Raw genomic sequence first — 15,261 nt, 5'->3', positions numbered from 1 at the left:
TTTGATGCATTTCAGAAAGGAGTTTTTTTTTTATATGCTTGTCAGGATATTTTCTGGGTTGGAATTTTTTTTCCACTGAGGTGGATCCCCCTGGAAAAAAATCCTGGATCAGCGGCTAAATTTTTAGTCTCAAAATTGAAAACAAGAGGCCCAAGGGCCTTAACGGTCACCTGAGTACAACAATTTAGAGGATCCATAAACTGATAAATGAAGCTTTGTTGGAAAAAAGCAAGAAAAATAGTACAATTAAGATCAAGAAAATAATTGTTCTAGTATCTATCTATCTGTCCCCTATTTATCACTATTACCATGCAGACTTGTAACAAAATGTCTTTAACTTCTCACATTGACCTCACTTGGCCTTTGAAGAACATTTAAAAAGATAAGTTATTTTTGTTTCATTTTTATTCATGTATTATTTCCAAGTCTACCTGATCATTTAGACTAAGAAAGTACTTTTTGTATTATACAATAAATGTTCTTGCATAATTCTCTTATTCTATTAACCTTTCAAATACATTATCTACAGTGATTAATTATCAAAGGTGAATGGCAAAGGGGAATAACTTCACTCAGTAGAATACAAATTAATAGAGCCCTGGCCAGGACCAGAACACTTGACTAAATGGTCCAGATGTTCAAAATTCTGGTAAAAATACCCTTGCTTATTAAAACATTTTACTCTGTTTGCCTCCAATATGCCCAGGAGCAGAGAAGATCTTCAAAGAAATAATGCATTTTCACTATTTAACATAGCCCTACCCTAACACCAGAACCCATGACCTAGGGTCAGGAAATTTACAAATTTGGAAGAGGTACCCTCATCATAATAACTATGCAATTATATGTAGTTGAAGATTTTCAAAGAATTCACCCATTTTCACTATATTATCAATACCCCCCCCCCCCCCCCATAGACACAACAGAAACCCTGGGACCACAAGTTTTAAAAATTTTGTAAAACCATCCTTGCTCATCATAACTATACATTTGTTTCTTTGCTTTATAACCAGGAATAGAAAAAATATTCTGAAAGAAATTATGAATTTTCACTGTATAATCAATAGAGCCCCCCCCCCCCTTTCACCAGAACCCCTGACCCTGGGGACATGAATTTCACAATTTTGGAAGAGGTATTCTTGCTTATCATAACCATGCACTTCCTTTGTTTAAATAATACCAAGGAGCAGAGAAGAAGATTTTTAAAGAATTGATGCATTTTCACTATATAATCAATAGAGCCCCACACTAACACCAGAACCCCTGATCCTGGGGCCATGAAATTCACAATTCTGGAAGAGGCAGCCATGCGCATCATAACTATGTACTTAGTTAGTTTATTTAATACCCAGAAGCAGAGAAGAAGATTTTCAAAGATTTAATGCATTTTCACTATATAATCAATAGAACCACACCCTAACAGCAGAACCCATGACCCTGGGGTCATGAAATTCAAAATTTTGGAAGAGGCAGCCAAGCTCACCATAACTATGTACTTAGTTAGTTTATCTAATACCCAGAAGCAGAGAAGAAGATTTTCAAAGATTTAATGCATTTTCACTATACAATCAATAGAGCCCCGCCCTAACACCAGAACCCCTGACCCAGGGGCCATGGAATTCAGAAATTTGGATGAGGCAGCCAAGCTCATCATAACTATGTACTTAATTAGTTTATCTAATACCCAGAAGCAGAGAAGAAGATTTTCAAATATTTACCGGTAATGCATTTTCACTATATAATCAATAGAGTCCCGCCCTAACACCAGAACCCCTGACCCAGGGGCCATGAAATTTACAATTTTGGAAGAGGCAGCCAAGCTCATCATAACTATGTACTTAGTTTATTTAATACCCAGGAGCAGAGAAGAAGATTTTCAAAGATTTAATGCATTTTCACTATATAATCAATAGAGCCCCACCCTAACACCAGAACCCCTGACCCAGGAGCCATGAAATTCACAATTTTGGAAGAGGCAGTCTTGCTCAACATAACTATGTACTTAGTTTATTTAATACACAGGAGCAGAGAAGAAGATTTTCAAAGAAATAATGCACTTTCACTATATGATCTATATAACCCCGCCCTAGCACCAGAACCCCTGACCCTGGGGCTATGAATTTCAAAATTTTGGTAGAGGGCTCAATGCTTATTACAATCATGCCAACAGTTTGACTGTTTGATGTCCAGGAGTAAAGAAGAAGATTTTTTAAGATTGCATTAATTTTGGTGGTTTTAGCCCCACCCCTCAGGCCCCAGGGGGGCAGGGACCATGAAATTCATAATTTTTGTCCCCCTTCACTCATAGATGCTATATGCCAAAAATGGTTGAATTGGTTGAGAGGTTTCAGAGAAGAAGCTGAAAATGTTTAAATGTTAACGCACGACGCACGACGGACAAAAACGGATAGCAATAGGTCACCTGAGTGACTCAGGTGACCTAAAAATTCATGAATTTTAGCACTAGAAATGGTACTGTTTATTGGTACCAGTTATATAAGGGGGGAAAAAAACACTTATTGTATACATCTTGACAATACCCGCCTGATAAGCCAGCTCAGAACAAAGCTTTAGTCTTTGTATTGTCAAAAAACAAGATGGCTCAGATAAGCTTTAATTTCTGCTTGCAGATGTAAGCATTTACTGTCCATTCACAGATACTGTGAAATCACTTATTTTCATTGAGATTTTATTTTTGCTGTTTTTAAGGTATGTCCACCATGAAATGTAAAATTCCATATACATATAACTACGCAACAATTCTTCATCTACAACAAGAGGCCCATGGGCCACAGCACTCACCTGAGTAACCTCGGCCTTGCTGTTTTTCACCTGATTTCTCCACCCCTCCCCCCCCCAGTACTTATTGTGGCCCAGCCCTACCACCAGGGGTCATGATTTGAACAATGAGAATCTACCCCGGGATGCTTCCACATAAGTTTCAGCTTTTCTGGCCCCGTGGTTCTTGAGAAGAAGATTTTTAAAGATTTTTACTACATATTTCAATGTAAAACTTGGATTCCCTATTGTGGCCCCGCCCTATCCCCGGGGGGGGGGGGGGGGGGGGGGGTCATGATTTGAACAATTTAGAATCTACACTACCCCAGGATGCTTCCACATAAGTTTCAGCTTTTCTGGCCCAGTGGTTCTTGAGAAGAAGATTTTTTAATGACCCCACCATATTTTTGTATTTTCTTGATTATCTCCCCTTTGAAGGGGACTTGGCCCTTCATTTTAACAATTTAAACTCCCCTTCACCCAAGGATGCTTTGTACCAAGTTTGGTTAAAATTGGTCCAGTGGTTCTTGAGAAGAAGTCGAAAATGTAAAAAGTTTACAGACGGACGGACAGACGGACGGACGGACGACGGACAACGGGTGATCAGAAAAGCTCACTTGAGCTTTCAGCTCAGGTGAGCTAAAAACAAATCCCACAAACCCAAATTTTTTCCTCACACCTCGAAAATTTTATCCCATAAAAATACATAACTTAACTGTATGTTGAGTTTTGATATGTTCAGTTTTGATATTGGTAATACAGTTGGAAAGGTTAATAGAAATTTAAATTAAATTCAATTGCTTAATGATAATTTCATTCCAAATTTATAGCTTCCAAACAGCTTAAATCTCATTTAATCTTCTGGGGGAGTGCCTTCTGTTTTGGCAGGTAGAAAGCTGGTATTAATACTTTAAATAACTGCACTACTTGATTAGTAGACCATATAAACCTCATATTTTTTTAATAACAATATTAAAGTAGATTAAAATTCTGAAAATCCTTTCTAAGAAAAATGTGCGAACACATCTCAATTTTTGCTTTAAATAAGCGTCAATGTACATTGTATTAAATGAATTCCAAGTGGTTCCCTCGGAGGTAAAATAAATAACTAACCAACTTAACTTTTACAGGACTTACAATGATGAATCTTAAAATTCGATAGAAATCTAGAGTGACAAAAATAAATACTGAAAAATAACAAAAACACATTCAGAAAACATCACAATCTTTAAAATCAACACACCATATTCAGTTTATGAACATATTGTACTTTTACACACAATATTCTCTTTATGTAATTTACCTGCTTCAGCAAACCAGGCAGGATTCCACTTTAAAAGGTGTTTGAAGAACTGGGAGCAGTGGTCACTTTCTACCCCAGCTGACCTACTTCCATTGACCTTGACCTGTCTGTTTTGGGTAGCCACACAAGCCGAGTCCATGCTGGATACTGCTTGAAGCTACAGGGTACCAACCAATGAATACAGTTAAAGTATATATCTTAGTGTTACTTTTGCAGTCTTACATATTGTATCTAATTATGTTAACTTTAAACAATAGTATCATTAGCAGACAGATCCTAGGCAGCAGTTGGTAAGGGTATATATCTGACAAATTACCACACACTTACTTTTCTAGGAATATTTTTCTGGACACTACAGGGTCCCTGTTGTTTCTCTGCTGTCCTACAGCCCTCACTATGTGTAAGTTGTTGACCACTTACTAGCTGATGTATATTACTCTGTGCTGGCTGAACTCCCCCCTTTTTCTTCTGGATGAGGGAGTTTACATACTTCTGGGTGCGCAGTGAAGCATGGTCTGATGCAAGTCTGAACTTAACACACTGACCTCTTCTGGCACTCTCATCATTTTTATCAGCAAAAAATGTACGGAATTCTTTGTTGAGGATGGATTTAATGCCTGATACAACCTTCACAAAATTTGGCTTCTTCTTAGTAGATGTTTCCATCTTTTTCTCTTCACCAACATCATCATCAAGATCATCATCATCAATAATGATAACATTGGATCCATCTTCCTCCATTTCCTGTGAGGAGATGAGTTTTTCAATGGCAGCTGCTTTTGCTAATTTTCCCAGTTTCACATCTTCCTCTTCCTCCTCCTTGTCAGTCTGCTGTACACATCCAACATCCTCTACCATCCCTGGAGCAGAAGAACCATTAGGTGATGTCAGAGCATCAGCCCCAACATTTGTCTCCAATCCTTTGCCCTCGTGAAAGGTAGTAGTGGTTGGATGTAATTTTAAAACGTCTGAAACTTTCTTCTCTGCCAAATTATTTTCTACTTCATTGTGTTCAGAATTTAAATTTTTGAATTTTTGCTTTCTATTATAATTACCAGTATCTTCTATTGGGATATCAATGGACTCTAATAAAGAAGAGTTCCTAGAACTGCTACTAGAAGAATTCTCTTTTCCATTTCCTCCCAGATTTATGTGTTTTTGTACATTTCTCCCATCCACTTCCCTTGCATCTAATGTAATTGAAGTATAGTATTCTTTTGAACTGGATCTCTTTATGTCTTTTTCTTCCAAAGTGGATTTTCCATTCTTGTCTTTTAAATGAGATCCTCCTGAACTCTGCTTTGAGCTTGATATCCTGGAGCTATGTTTAGAGCTTGATATACTGGATCTATGTTTATCTCTTATATTATCCTTGTCTTTTTTACTTGATTTTAAACTATACTTATCTTTTGAATGAAATTTTCCAGAATTAAAATTTTCTTCTGCAGTTTCCAATGAAGTATTGTTTTTTGAGAGATGTCTTTCTGACCCATGCCATAAACTGGATGAACTATCTTTTTCTCTTGAGCTGGATCTTCTTGAAGTATCTCTGTCTTTTGAACAAGTTTTTCTAAGACCATTATCCTGATCTTTTGAATTTGATTTTCCTGAACTTTCTGAATAATCTGAATTTAATTTTTTAGAACTTTCCTCATCTTTCGAGTGAGATCTCCCTGAACCATGCTTTGATCTGGAACTATCCTTATCTTTTGAACTATCCCTGTCTTTTGAGCTAGATTTTCCTGAACTATCCTTGCTTTTTGAACTAGATGATCTTTCTGAATTATTCATATGTTTTGAACTGGATTTCCCTGCACTATTACTTTGTTTTAAATGAGATGTTCTCAGACATTCTTTGTCTTTTGAACTAGATTTTCCTAAGCTTTCACTGTTTTTTGAATGAGATCTCTCTTTAGTATCCTTACTCTTAGAATCTTCTCTTTTTGAATTACCACTCTCCTTTGAAACAGATTTTACTGAACACTCCTTTGAAATGTGAAATGCTGACCTACCTCTATCTTTTGAACAATTCTTATCTTTATAACTTGGTCTTGAGGTACTGTCTTTGTCTCTTGAATTATATTTTGATGAACTATCCTTTGCACTGGATCTTCTTACACTATCCATGTTACTTGAACTAAATTCTCTTGAATTATTCTTGTCTTTTGCATATGTTTTTTCAAAATTGTTTTTACTGGATTTTAAATCTTCATTATTTGAAATCATAACTGAACTACTTTTATCTTTCAAACTAGAACTCTGCTGACTTTCCTTATTACTTAATCTGGACTTGTGATTGTTGTTTTTTGTAAATGAGTCACTTAATTTATTGTCTACTAAATAGGATTTATAAGAACTATCTTTTAAGGTGTCTTTTCTTTCATTCTCCTTGTGTGTCTGAAAATGGACATCACCCACATTGTCTGCATATCTGGATGCAGTCTCACCTGGAAAAAAAAAAAACATTAGGTAATCAGAGATTACAAAGATCACCTCAACGAATGTTATCTTTAAGTAAGGCAAAGTACCACACTAAACTAATAATATAGTAGTGTGCATCCCTAGATGCAACATTTATGCAATTTTGGTCTGAAAGGGCTTGCAGTTACTTGGGAATGGACTTATCTAAAAACTTTGAGGTAGTCACTCATCCAGAAAATGTGCAAGTCAAATCCAGCATCTGAAGCAAGTTTGAGAGTGTTCGTCCCTTTATGCATCATCCAGGCAAGTTGGTTCAGATAGGCTTTTTATAGTTTCTTGGCAATGGACCTGCTCCCAAAAACATTAACCTGGTAACTCATCCGGAAAATGTAGGTCAGATCCAGCACTGGAAGCAAGTCCAGTAGTGTGCATCCTTAGATATATCATCCATGCAAGTTTGGTCAATATGGGGCTTATAGTTACTTGGAAATGAGATCTGCTCCAAAAACTTTAACCTGATCACTCATCCAGAAATGTAGGTCAGAATCAGCATCCGAGGCAAGTCCAATAGTGTGCATCCTTAGTTGTATCATCCATGCAAGTTTGGTCAACTATGCTGTTAAGATTACCTTGCTTTGCTGGTGAGGAATGAGAGCTCCTGTTTTTTGTGTTGTTAATATTACCTTGCTTAGCTGGTGAGGAATGAGAGCACCTGTTTTTGTGTTGTTAATATTACCTTGCTTTGCTGGTGAGGAATGAGAGCACCTGTTTTCCGTGGTTAATATTACCTTGCTTTGCTGGTGAGGAATGAGAGTGCCTGTTTTTGTGTTGTTAATATTACCTTGCTTAGCTGGTGAGGAATGAGAGCACCTGTTTTTGTGTTGTTAAGGAAGCGATTGCATGGCGTCACGTGATTGACTCAAGTGATTTTTAAAAAAAGAAAGTTAACGGTAACCATTTCCGGAATAAGGGGCGTGATATGATTGCGCCAACGACAAAAAATCCTCGTGGCAATTTTTCATGAACAGAGAAAGAATAGAACGTGATGCTGCAAAGTGTTGGGAAGCGTTGACACAGATTTTTTCATCTACGTGTTTTGTTTTGACACGTCTAGCTTTTGTGTATATAGTTCTGAACATTGAAATCTATTTCATTAAATAAATTGAATTTATATCTGGATCTTTATGTCCTCTTGTTTTCATTAATTAAAATATTAGAATTTACAATTGGATCTACATCAACGTATATATATTCATTTCCTACAAGCTTCAGACAGCGTGATTTTCTCAGTGATTAATGAATATGGATGAACAGATGAACGAATGCGATTTTGATATATACGTTATAGACTTTGAGGTTGAGGTTTGAGGTTGCATGCTGGACATGGACATCTTTTTTTTAATATTGCAGAGGAAATTTATTTTCCTCTATAAGATCTTCTCTAGCATTTTCAACACTTACATCGGCCATGTAAACATTGAATCATTGGTGCATATATTGTGTAAACATTTTGTTGTATAATGTTTTATGCGTCGTATTTTGTCAAAAATTGAAACTGAACACATTTCTGACAGAAAAGAAAAGTTTCTTTTTGCAAGTTTTCACAAATCTAGCAAAAAATAATTTTTAAAATAATAATTTTTGAAAATTCACGAGGACATGAACAAAGACACTTCACGCCGGCATATTTTATGAAGCGCATAAGCACAAAGCGACGCAAATTTATGTCATTCAACAATTATTTTTGAAAACTAAAGTTTCTAGTTTTGACGTCAAGTGTGGAATTATGATGTCACAATGGAGATATTCTTGCTCCCTCATGTACTCATGTACCTAGTTCATGAGAAAATGATGTGAAGAATATGAAGGAAAAATATTTGCAAATGTAAATATTAAATAGCAAATCACTATTTGTTGCCAAATAAGATATTAGGATTTTTATGTATTTATTGCAGATACAAGTTCTATGAAATAACCCATATTATTCAATATGTTCAGACAGGTGTCTAACCCCCCACCCACCCCCCCCCCCACCCCCTCCATTCCAGGTGACAGTGCAGAGACCTCGATGTTTGTTCAGCGCATGAACAATTTGCCCCTTGGACCACTGTGTACTGGTTTAAAACATATATATTTATATTGATATAATAACAGAATGAATGTTTTGGAGACGGGAAAAAAAAAAAAATGTGCATGTTGTTATTTTTTTGAGTACATGATTTTTTTTCCTTTTGTTATTCTGATTTACATGTAAAATGAGCAACAGACGCAAGATTTTCAGAAAAAAAGTATTTATTAATCTATACATATTGTTTTTTCTTTAGTCTTTTTACAGACTAAACATATTTAAGGTTCAGCAGCAAACCATTATATGCAAATTTATGAAAGCTTATAATATTTTAGGAAGGGGGGGGGTGTTATTGAAATGCATGTAGCTTCAAAATGAATGTGATGTCCTAGCTTACTTCATATTTTAACCATAAGTCACTCATAATAATTTGTACAAAATATATTAGTTTTTGGAAAATTTATTGGGTAATTTTTTGTCAAGACGTTGAGAACTCTTCTTGAGGTGAAAATATTACTGCAAATTTACAATGAATACTCCCCAAAGCAGTGGTGGCATTACTACATCTACCAATAGTTTCCGATACAATTTTTATTTTCATTGAATATAAGGCATATTATTTATTATTTAGTGGATTTTTTTAATTTTGTTTCAATTTTGATACCTGTATTGGAAATATAAAATTTCACCTCATAAATATCAAAATATTGAAAAACTGCAGTTACCATGGCAACCATCATCCTTATAACCCTGATGACCATGGTTAAAATTTTCATATTATGATACAATTAACGCAAGGCAAATTATATGTAAAAATTAGAAAAATTCATTGAGCGGATTTTTTTCACGGACCCTTGCAATCGCTTCCTTAATATTACCTTGGTTTGCTGTGAGGAATGAGAGCACCTGTTTTCTGTTGTTAATATTACTTGGTTTGCTGTGAGGAATGAGACCACCTGTTTTCTGTTGTTAATATTACCTTGCTTCGCTGGTGAGGAATGAGAGTGCCAGTTTTCTGTTGTTAATATTACCTTGCTTTGCTGGTGAGGAATGAGAGCACCTGTTTTCTGTTGTTAATATTATCTTGCTTTACTGGTGAGGAATGAGAGCACCTGTTTTCTGTTATTAATATTACTTGGTTTGCTGTGAGGAATGAGAGCTCCTGTTTCTGTTGTTAACATAACCTTGCTTTGCTGGTGAGGAATGAGAGCTCCTGTTTTTTGTGTTGTTAATATTACCTTGCTTTGCTGGTGAGGAATGGGAGCATCTATTTTCTGTTGTTAATATTACATTGGTTTGCTGGTGAGGAATGAGAGTCCCTGTTTTTGTGTTGTTAATATTACCTTGCTTTGCTGGTGAAGAATGAGAGCACCTGTTTTCTGTTGTTAATATTACCTTGCTTTGCTGGTGAGGAATGAGAGCACCTGTTTTCTATTGTTAATATTACCTTGCTTTGCTGGTGAGGAATGAGAGTGCCTGTTTTTGTGTTGTTAATATTACATTGCTTAGCTGGTGAGGAATGAGAGCACCTGTTTTTATGTTGTTAATATATTATTTTGCCTTGCTGGTGAGGAATGAGAGTGCCTGTTTTTGTTTTGTTAATACATGTATTAGCTTGCTTAGCTGGTGAGGAATGAGAGCACCTGTTTTTGTGTTGTTAATATTACCTTGCTTAGCAAGTGAGGAATGAGAGCACCTGTTTTTGTGTTGTTAATATTACCTTGCTTAGCTGGTGAGGAATGAGAGCTCCTGTTTTTGTGTTGTTAATATTACCATGCTTTGCTGGTGAGGAATGAGAGCACCTGTTTCTGTTGTTAATATTACCTTGCTTTGCTGGTGAGGAATGAGAGCACCTGTTTTCTGTTGTTAATATTACCTTGCTTTGCTGTGAGGAATGAGAGCACCTGTTTTCTGTTGTTAATATTACCTTACTTTGCTGGTGAGGAATGAGAGTGCCTGTTTTTGTGTTGTTAATATTACCTTACTTAGCTGGTGAGGAATGAGAGCACCTGTTTTTGTGTTGTTAATATTACCTTGGTTTGCTGGTGAGGAATGAGAGCTCCTGTTTTCTATTGTTAATATTACCTTGATTTCCTGGTGAGGAATGAGACAGCCTGTTTTCTGTTGTTTGTATTACCTTGCTTTGCTGGTGAGGAATGAGAGCGCCTGTTTTCCGTGGTTAGTAATGGCAACTGTTTTCTCATAACCTCCTCTAGTTCTGGCATTTCCACATCCTCAGTAAAATTTGAACTGGTACCTGTTTAATGACAATTTTTTACAGAAATAGAGAAAACTAGAAATGAAATATGTCTATTGATCATGAATACCTCACCCAGGGTTCATTAATAATGCAAAATGAAAATTTGTATAAGGGTATGAAGTTTGCTGAAAATACCTTGAATAGTTTCTTTAAAACTGAGTTTAATACACAATATATAGTAAAGTCAAAAGCCATTGGTAAGGTTGATGAATTCTCACCAAATAATGTATCAGTGCATGAGTTTACATAAAAATATCTGGAATAGTTTCTTTGAGCCAAAAAAAAAAAGCAACAAATTTGAGAAAAGTGAGGTCAAGGTCAAAGGAAAGGTTGAGGTCATAGATGTTGCTGAAGTTGAATAGCTCTCCTCAATATGTATCAGCATATGAAGTTTGATAAAAAATATCTTGATTTTTTCTGTAAAACTATGCTAAATACAAATTTGAAGTCAAGGTCAAAGAAAAAGGTCAAGGTCAAAAATGTTGATGCAGTTTAAAAGCTCTCACCAATATTAGGGCTGGGACGATACATCGAGATATCGATAATATCGATTCTGTGTGAGGACGATACGCATATCGATACGTATGAGGAAATATCGAAATATCACCCAGAAAGTTCTGACTTATGTTTTTCTTTGTTTACTTAAAATTTTAGGTTAAATATATAAAATAAATACGCTAAATATCAATATAAATATGAAGTAAATAATAAATAACACCACTTGTGTAAATTAATTTTGTTTTAGAACAGATATACAACTTTTTTAATTAAATTATTGTTATTTGTGAAAACATGTTTTGTTCATTTCAATACGGAAAAAAGATTTTAAAACCAATTCAACATATCGTGATACATATCGTATCGTGTCTCAAATATCGTGATACGTATTGATATAGAAAAAGTTGTATCATCCCAGCCCTAACCAATTTGTATCAGCATATTACGTTTGATTAAAATATCTTGAACAGTTTCTTTGAAACTAAGCTTAATAGCATTTAAAGATAAGTGAAGTCAAGGTAACAGGAAAGGCCAATGTAAAAAAATGTTAATGGAGTTGAACAGCTCTGATCAACATTTTTAGCATACAAGATTTGATAAGAATATCTTAAGTTTCTTTGAAATTGAGATAATCACTAATTTAAGAAAGTTAGGTCATGGTCAAAGAAAAGGTTAAGGTCAAAAGATGTTGATGCAGTTGAATAGCTTTCATCAATATGCATCAGCATATGAAGTTTGAAAATAATATCATGAATAATTTCTTTGAACTTAGCTAAACATAAATTTAAGAAAAGGGAAGTCAAGGTCAAAGGAAAGGTCAAGGTAAAAAAAAAATGATGAAGTTGAAAAGTTCCCATCAGTATTTATCAGAATATAAGGTTTGATAAACATATTTTGAGCAGTTTCTTTGAATTTGAACTAAACACAAATTTAAGAAAAGTAAGGTCAAGGTCAGAGGAAAGGTCAAGGTAAAAAAAAATGATGCATCCAAATAGCTATCATCAATATGTACCAGCATATGACATTGGATAAAAATATCTTAATTAGTTTTTTTGAAACCGAGTTAAATGCAAAGTTTGACAAAGGACAGACAGAAGAACAGAGGGACAGAAGACAAACACGACAATAACTATTTGCCCCAGCAATATTTATGGCGGGGCATAAAAACAGAGATTTATTAAGAAGCCTCTTGCAATAATTTTAAAGAATTAGAAATGAATTCTCTCTCATACTAAATATTTATAGACTGTACATGTATTATTATCCCCCTTCAGACAAATTTGTAGAATACTGACGGCTAAAAACAGAACACAAAATGCCCCAATGTTTTCTAATATGTGTCTGAGCAGGGGGTGTATTAAAAATCAGGCACAAGATTCTGTTCTACGATGTTTCTGATGTAAACAAATGGCAGCAAGCAAAGGGTCATTGTTGGAATCCACAGATGATTCTCATCAATTCTATCATCACCCTGGGATTAAGGGAACTTGTCGACTCAACACCAGTCTTGTTAAGGTCTTTAGCAGAATAAATTCATTATACAGTTCCTTATTGACCTAATACAGAGTCATCCAGCTTTGCCTCATCCAATATGGATTTCCATTTCACACCCTGGACGAGTCTGTATTAGGTCACTAACTAACTGCATAACTAATAACACATGTACATAATTCTTTATAATGTCTCATATAAAAAGAAACTCACTTATACTGGCTTTTCTGACTGGTTCTGGTAATAAAGGTTTGACCCAGTTCCGAGCAATCATTTCTGCTTTAGCTTTAATTATAGCATCCATATTCACTGTTGTTGTCACCTCCTCCTTTCTTTTCTTTGTTTGAGCTCCTCCACTGATAGCTCGTCGTCTTTTTCTATAATCTGTCTTTCCGGTGGCCTTTGACAGCCATCCAGATGTTCCATTTCTGTCAGTTTCAACACTACTTCCAGCAGGACCAGCATTTATATGTGAGGTCAATGTCTTTGTGATGCTATAATCCGTCTCTTTCGTCCTTCTGCCTGATTCTCCTAAATCTAGTTGTTTCTTTGAATAAAAACTCCTAGCTTTGAACTGCTCTCTCTTTTCCTTTGTTGACTTTTCTCTCTGAGGTGATATGGGGATGACAGGTCTTTGGTTAGAGGACATCACCCTCTTTAACATTGGGGGATTGTATGAAGAATGGCGTAGGTCTTGCCGACTGTTTTTCTTTGCAGAGCTTTCCACCCCATCTAATTTTGCCTGAAAAAAAATGTTTTGAGTACCATTAAAATATTAATGAATTGCTTAGCTATGCTATTTCAGTAAAAATTATGTTGGAAAGTACCACTAATTTGTGGTAGACCCCTACTAACAGAATAATCTCAAAACCCCACTTAGGAGAGATTTAAACTGTTTATAAACTGTAATATTTAAGCATTGAATTTTTATTTTGGATGTCATCGGTCGTATAACAGTACCTGGCCATGCTGACAAATTGAATACCGTGCTTTAGTGTGGTATGATAATTTGTGGGCATGGACACGTGCCATATATGACCGATGACATCCAAAAATAAGAATTAAATTCTTATATTTTCATTCTTTGATTTTCTCTATTCATAAACATTAATTTCAATAATCTTTTTCATAAATTTAGTGTCTTTCAGAGCTGATGTGGTTAACAGACATTCTGACATGGAAAGTTAAATAACGCAAATGAATATTGCGAGGGAAAAAAATGACAAATTAAATATAAACATACAATTGTTATTTTTTTACAACAATGTAATAGAACAGTTGTTTTAATTAAACTGAGCCAAAACAATATACATTTTGGTATTCCTAGTGTATAGAGGGTGTAAGAGTATTTAGCTTCTACTGTGTATTCTAACTGCTGTAACAAGGTTTCGTGTGTGTTTTAGGGGAGTAAATACTGACTCGTAGATTTCATTAAGAAAAATAAACTGAATGAGTGAATGTGAATAAAATAAATTAGCATCAGCTATTTTAAAAGCAAGGATATTTACAATACAGTCAAACCTTATCTTGAAATCAATGGGACCAAGAAAAGAATTCCATCAAGGTATTGAGGTTAAGATACATAAAGGAAAAAGTGAATTGAACTTCCAACATTCATGGTATTTGAGATAATGATGTTAGAGATATCATGATTGAACTGTATATTATTACAGAAATGTGAAATAAATAAAATTTGAATTTCCAGTTCCCTTTAACCTTTATACTTAGGAACTCAGACTATTTTGATCCATCAGCATCTTTTCTCTGCTTTTCATCTACCGACTAAATCTTCACTTACTATCTCTAGGTCATCTGAATGTTTTTCAGGTGACTTAGTCTGATGTTGTGTGGTAATTGTTGATGATGATGAAACCGAGCTTTTCTTTGTCGAATGCACCCTGCTTAATGTTTCTGACGCTATACTTTTCTTTGGGAAATCATTCAGAAAATCAACTTGAGTGTCACATTCATATAATTCCATATCACTCCAAGACTCACTGGACTTTGGTTCTTCATCCTAAAATAAACGGGCTGATTTTAATCTGGCTCTGCTTTAGAAATTCTATTGACAACTGAGCTACTGATGTACAGCAATACATATCTGATCACACAAGTAATTTTTTTAAAGCAACATAAATTCTACAAATGGTTGTTAATTACATGTTTAAAATTTCACTTATCAAACTAAGACTGAAAGATCACATGGCTCAACAAAACCGATGTGGCTCATAGCATATAAATGTTTTTTTTTTTGTTTTGTTTTTTTTAAAATAAAATGTGTTAGTTATGTTCAAAATTATATGTTTCTTATTAAAAGTTCAGAATTAATTGTCACTTGAATCTAGTAGTATATGTTTCTTATCAAAAGTTCAGAATTAATTGTCACTTGAATCTAGTAGTATATGTTTCTTATTAAAAGTTCAGAATTAATTGTCACTTGTC

The 15,261-nt window shown here is 34.9% G+C and overlaps 2 protein-coding genes across 2 annotated transcripts in view; one reads left to right on the top strand and one right to left on the bottom strand.

The window, feature by feature from the left end:
- Nucleotides 1-15,261, top strand: part of LOC133181828 (vesicle transport through interaction with t-SNAREs homolog 1B-like) — a 206,400-nt gene that overhangs the window by 104,564 nt on the left and 86,575 nt on the right. The gene's annotated exons all lie outside the window — the stretch shown is intronic.
- Nucleotides 1-15,261, bottom strand: part of LOC133183995 (probable helicase senataxin) — a 63,592-nt gene that overhangs the window by 41,842 nt on the left and 6,489 nt on the right. The window contains exons 5-11 of the mRNA XM_061318869.1: nucleotides 14,618-14,836; nucleotides 13,033-13,561; nucleotides 10,708-10,827; nucleotides 10,291-10,526; nucleotides 9,706-9,844; nucleotides 4,409-6,528; nucleotides 4,082-4,238 (exon numbers count right to left, since the gene is read on the bottom strand). Of these exons, the coding sequence (XP_061174853.1) occupies nucleotides 4,082-4,238; nucleotides 4,409-6,528; nucleotides 9,706-9,844; nucleotides 10,291-10,526; nucleotides 10,708-10,827; nucleotides 13,033-13,561; nucleotides 14,618-14,836 (3,520 nt within the window). The remainder of the gene's footprint in view (nucleotides 1-4,081; nucleotides 4,239-4,408; nucleotides 6,529-9,705; nucleotides 9,845-10,290; nucleotides 10,527-10,707; nucleotides 10,828-13,032; nucleotides 13,562-14,617; nucleotides 14,837-15,261) is intronic.

This window comes from Saccostrea echinata, unplaced genomic scaffold, assembly GCF_033153115.1.
Source record: "Saccostrea echinata isolate AGI-Se365-2 ecotype Australia unplaced genomic scaffold, CSIRO_AGI_Sech_v1 ptg000009l, whole genome shotgun sequence".
Taxonomy (NCBI): Eukaryota; Metazoa; Mollusca; class Bivalvia; order Ostreida; family Ostreidae; genus Saccostrea; species Saccostrea echinata.
This window is presented reverse-complemented; position numbering and strand designations above follow the sequence as displayed.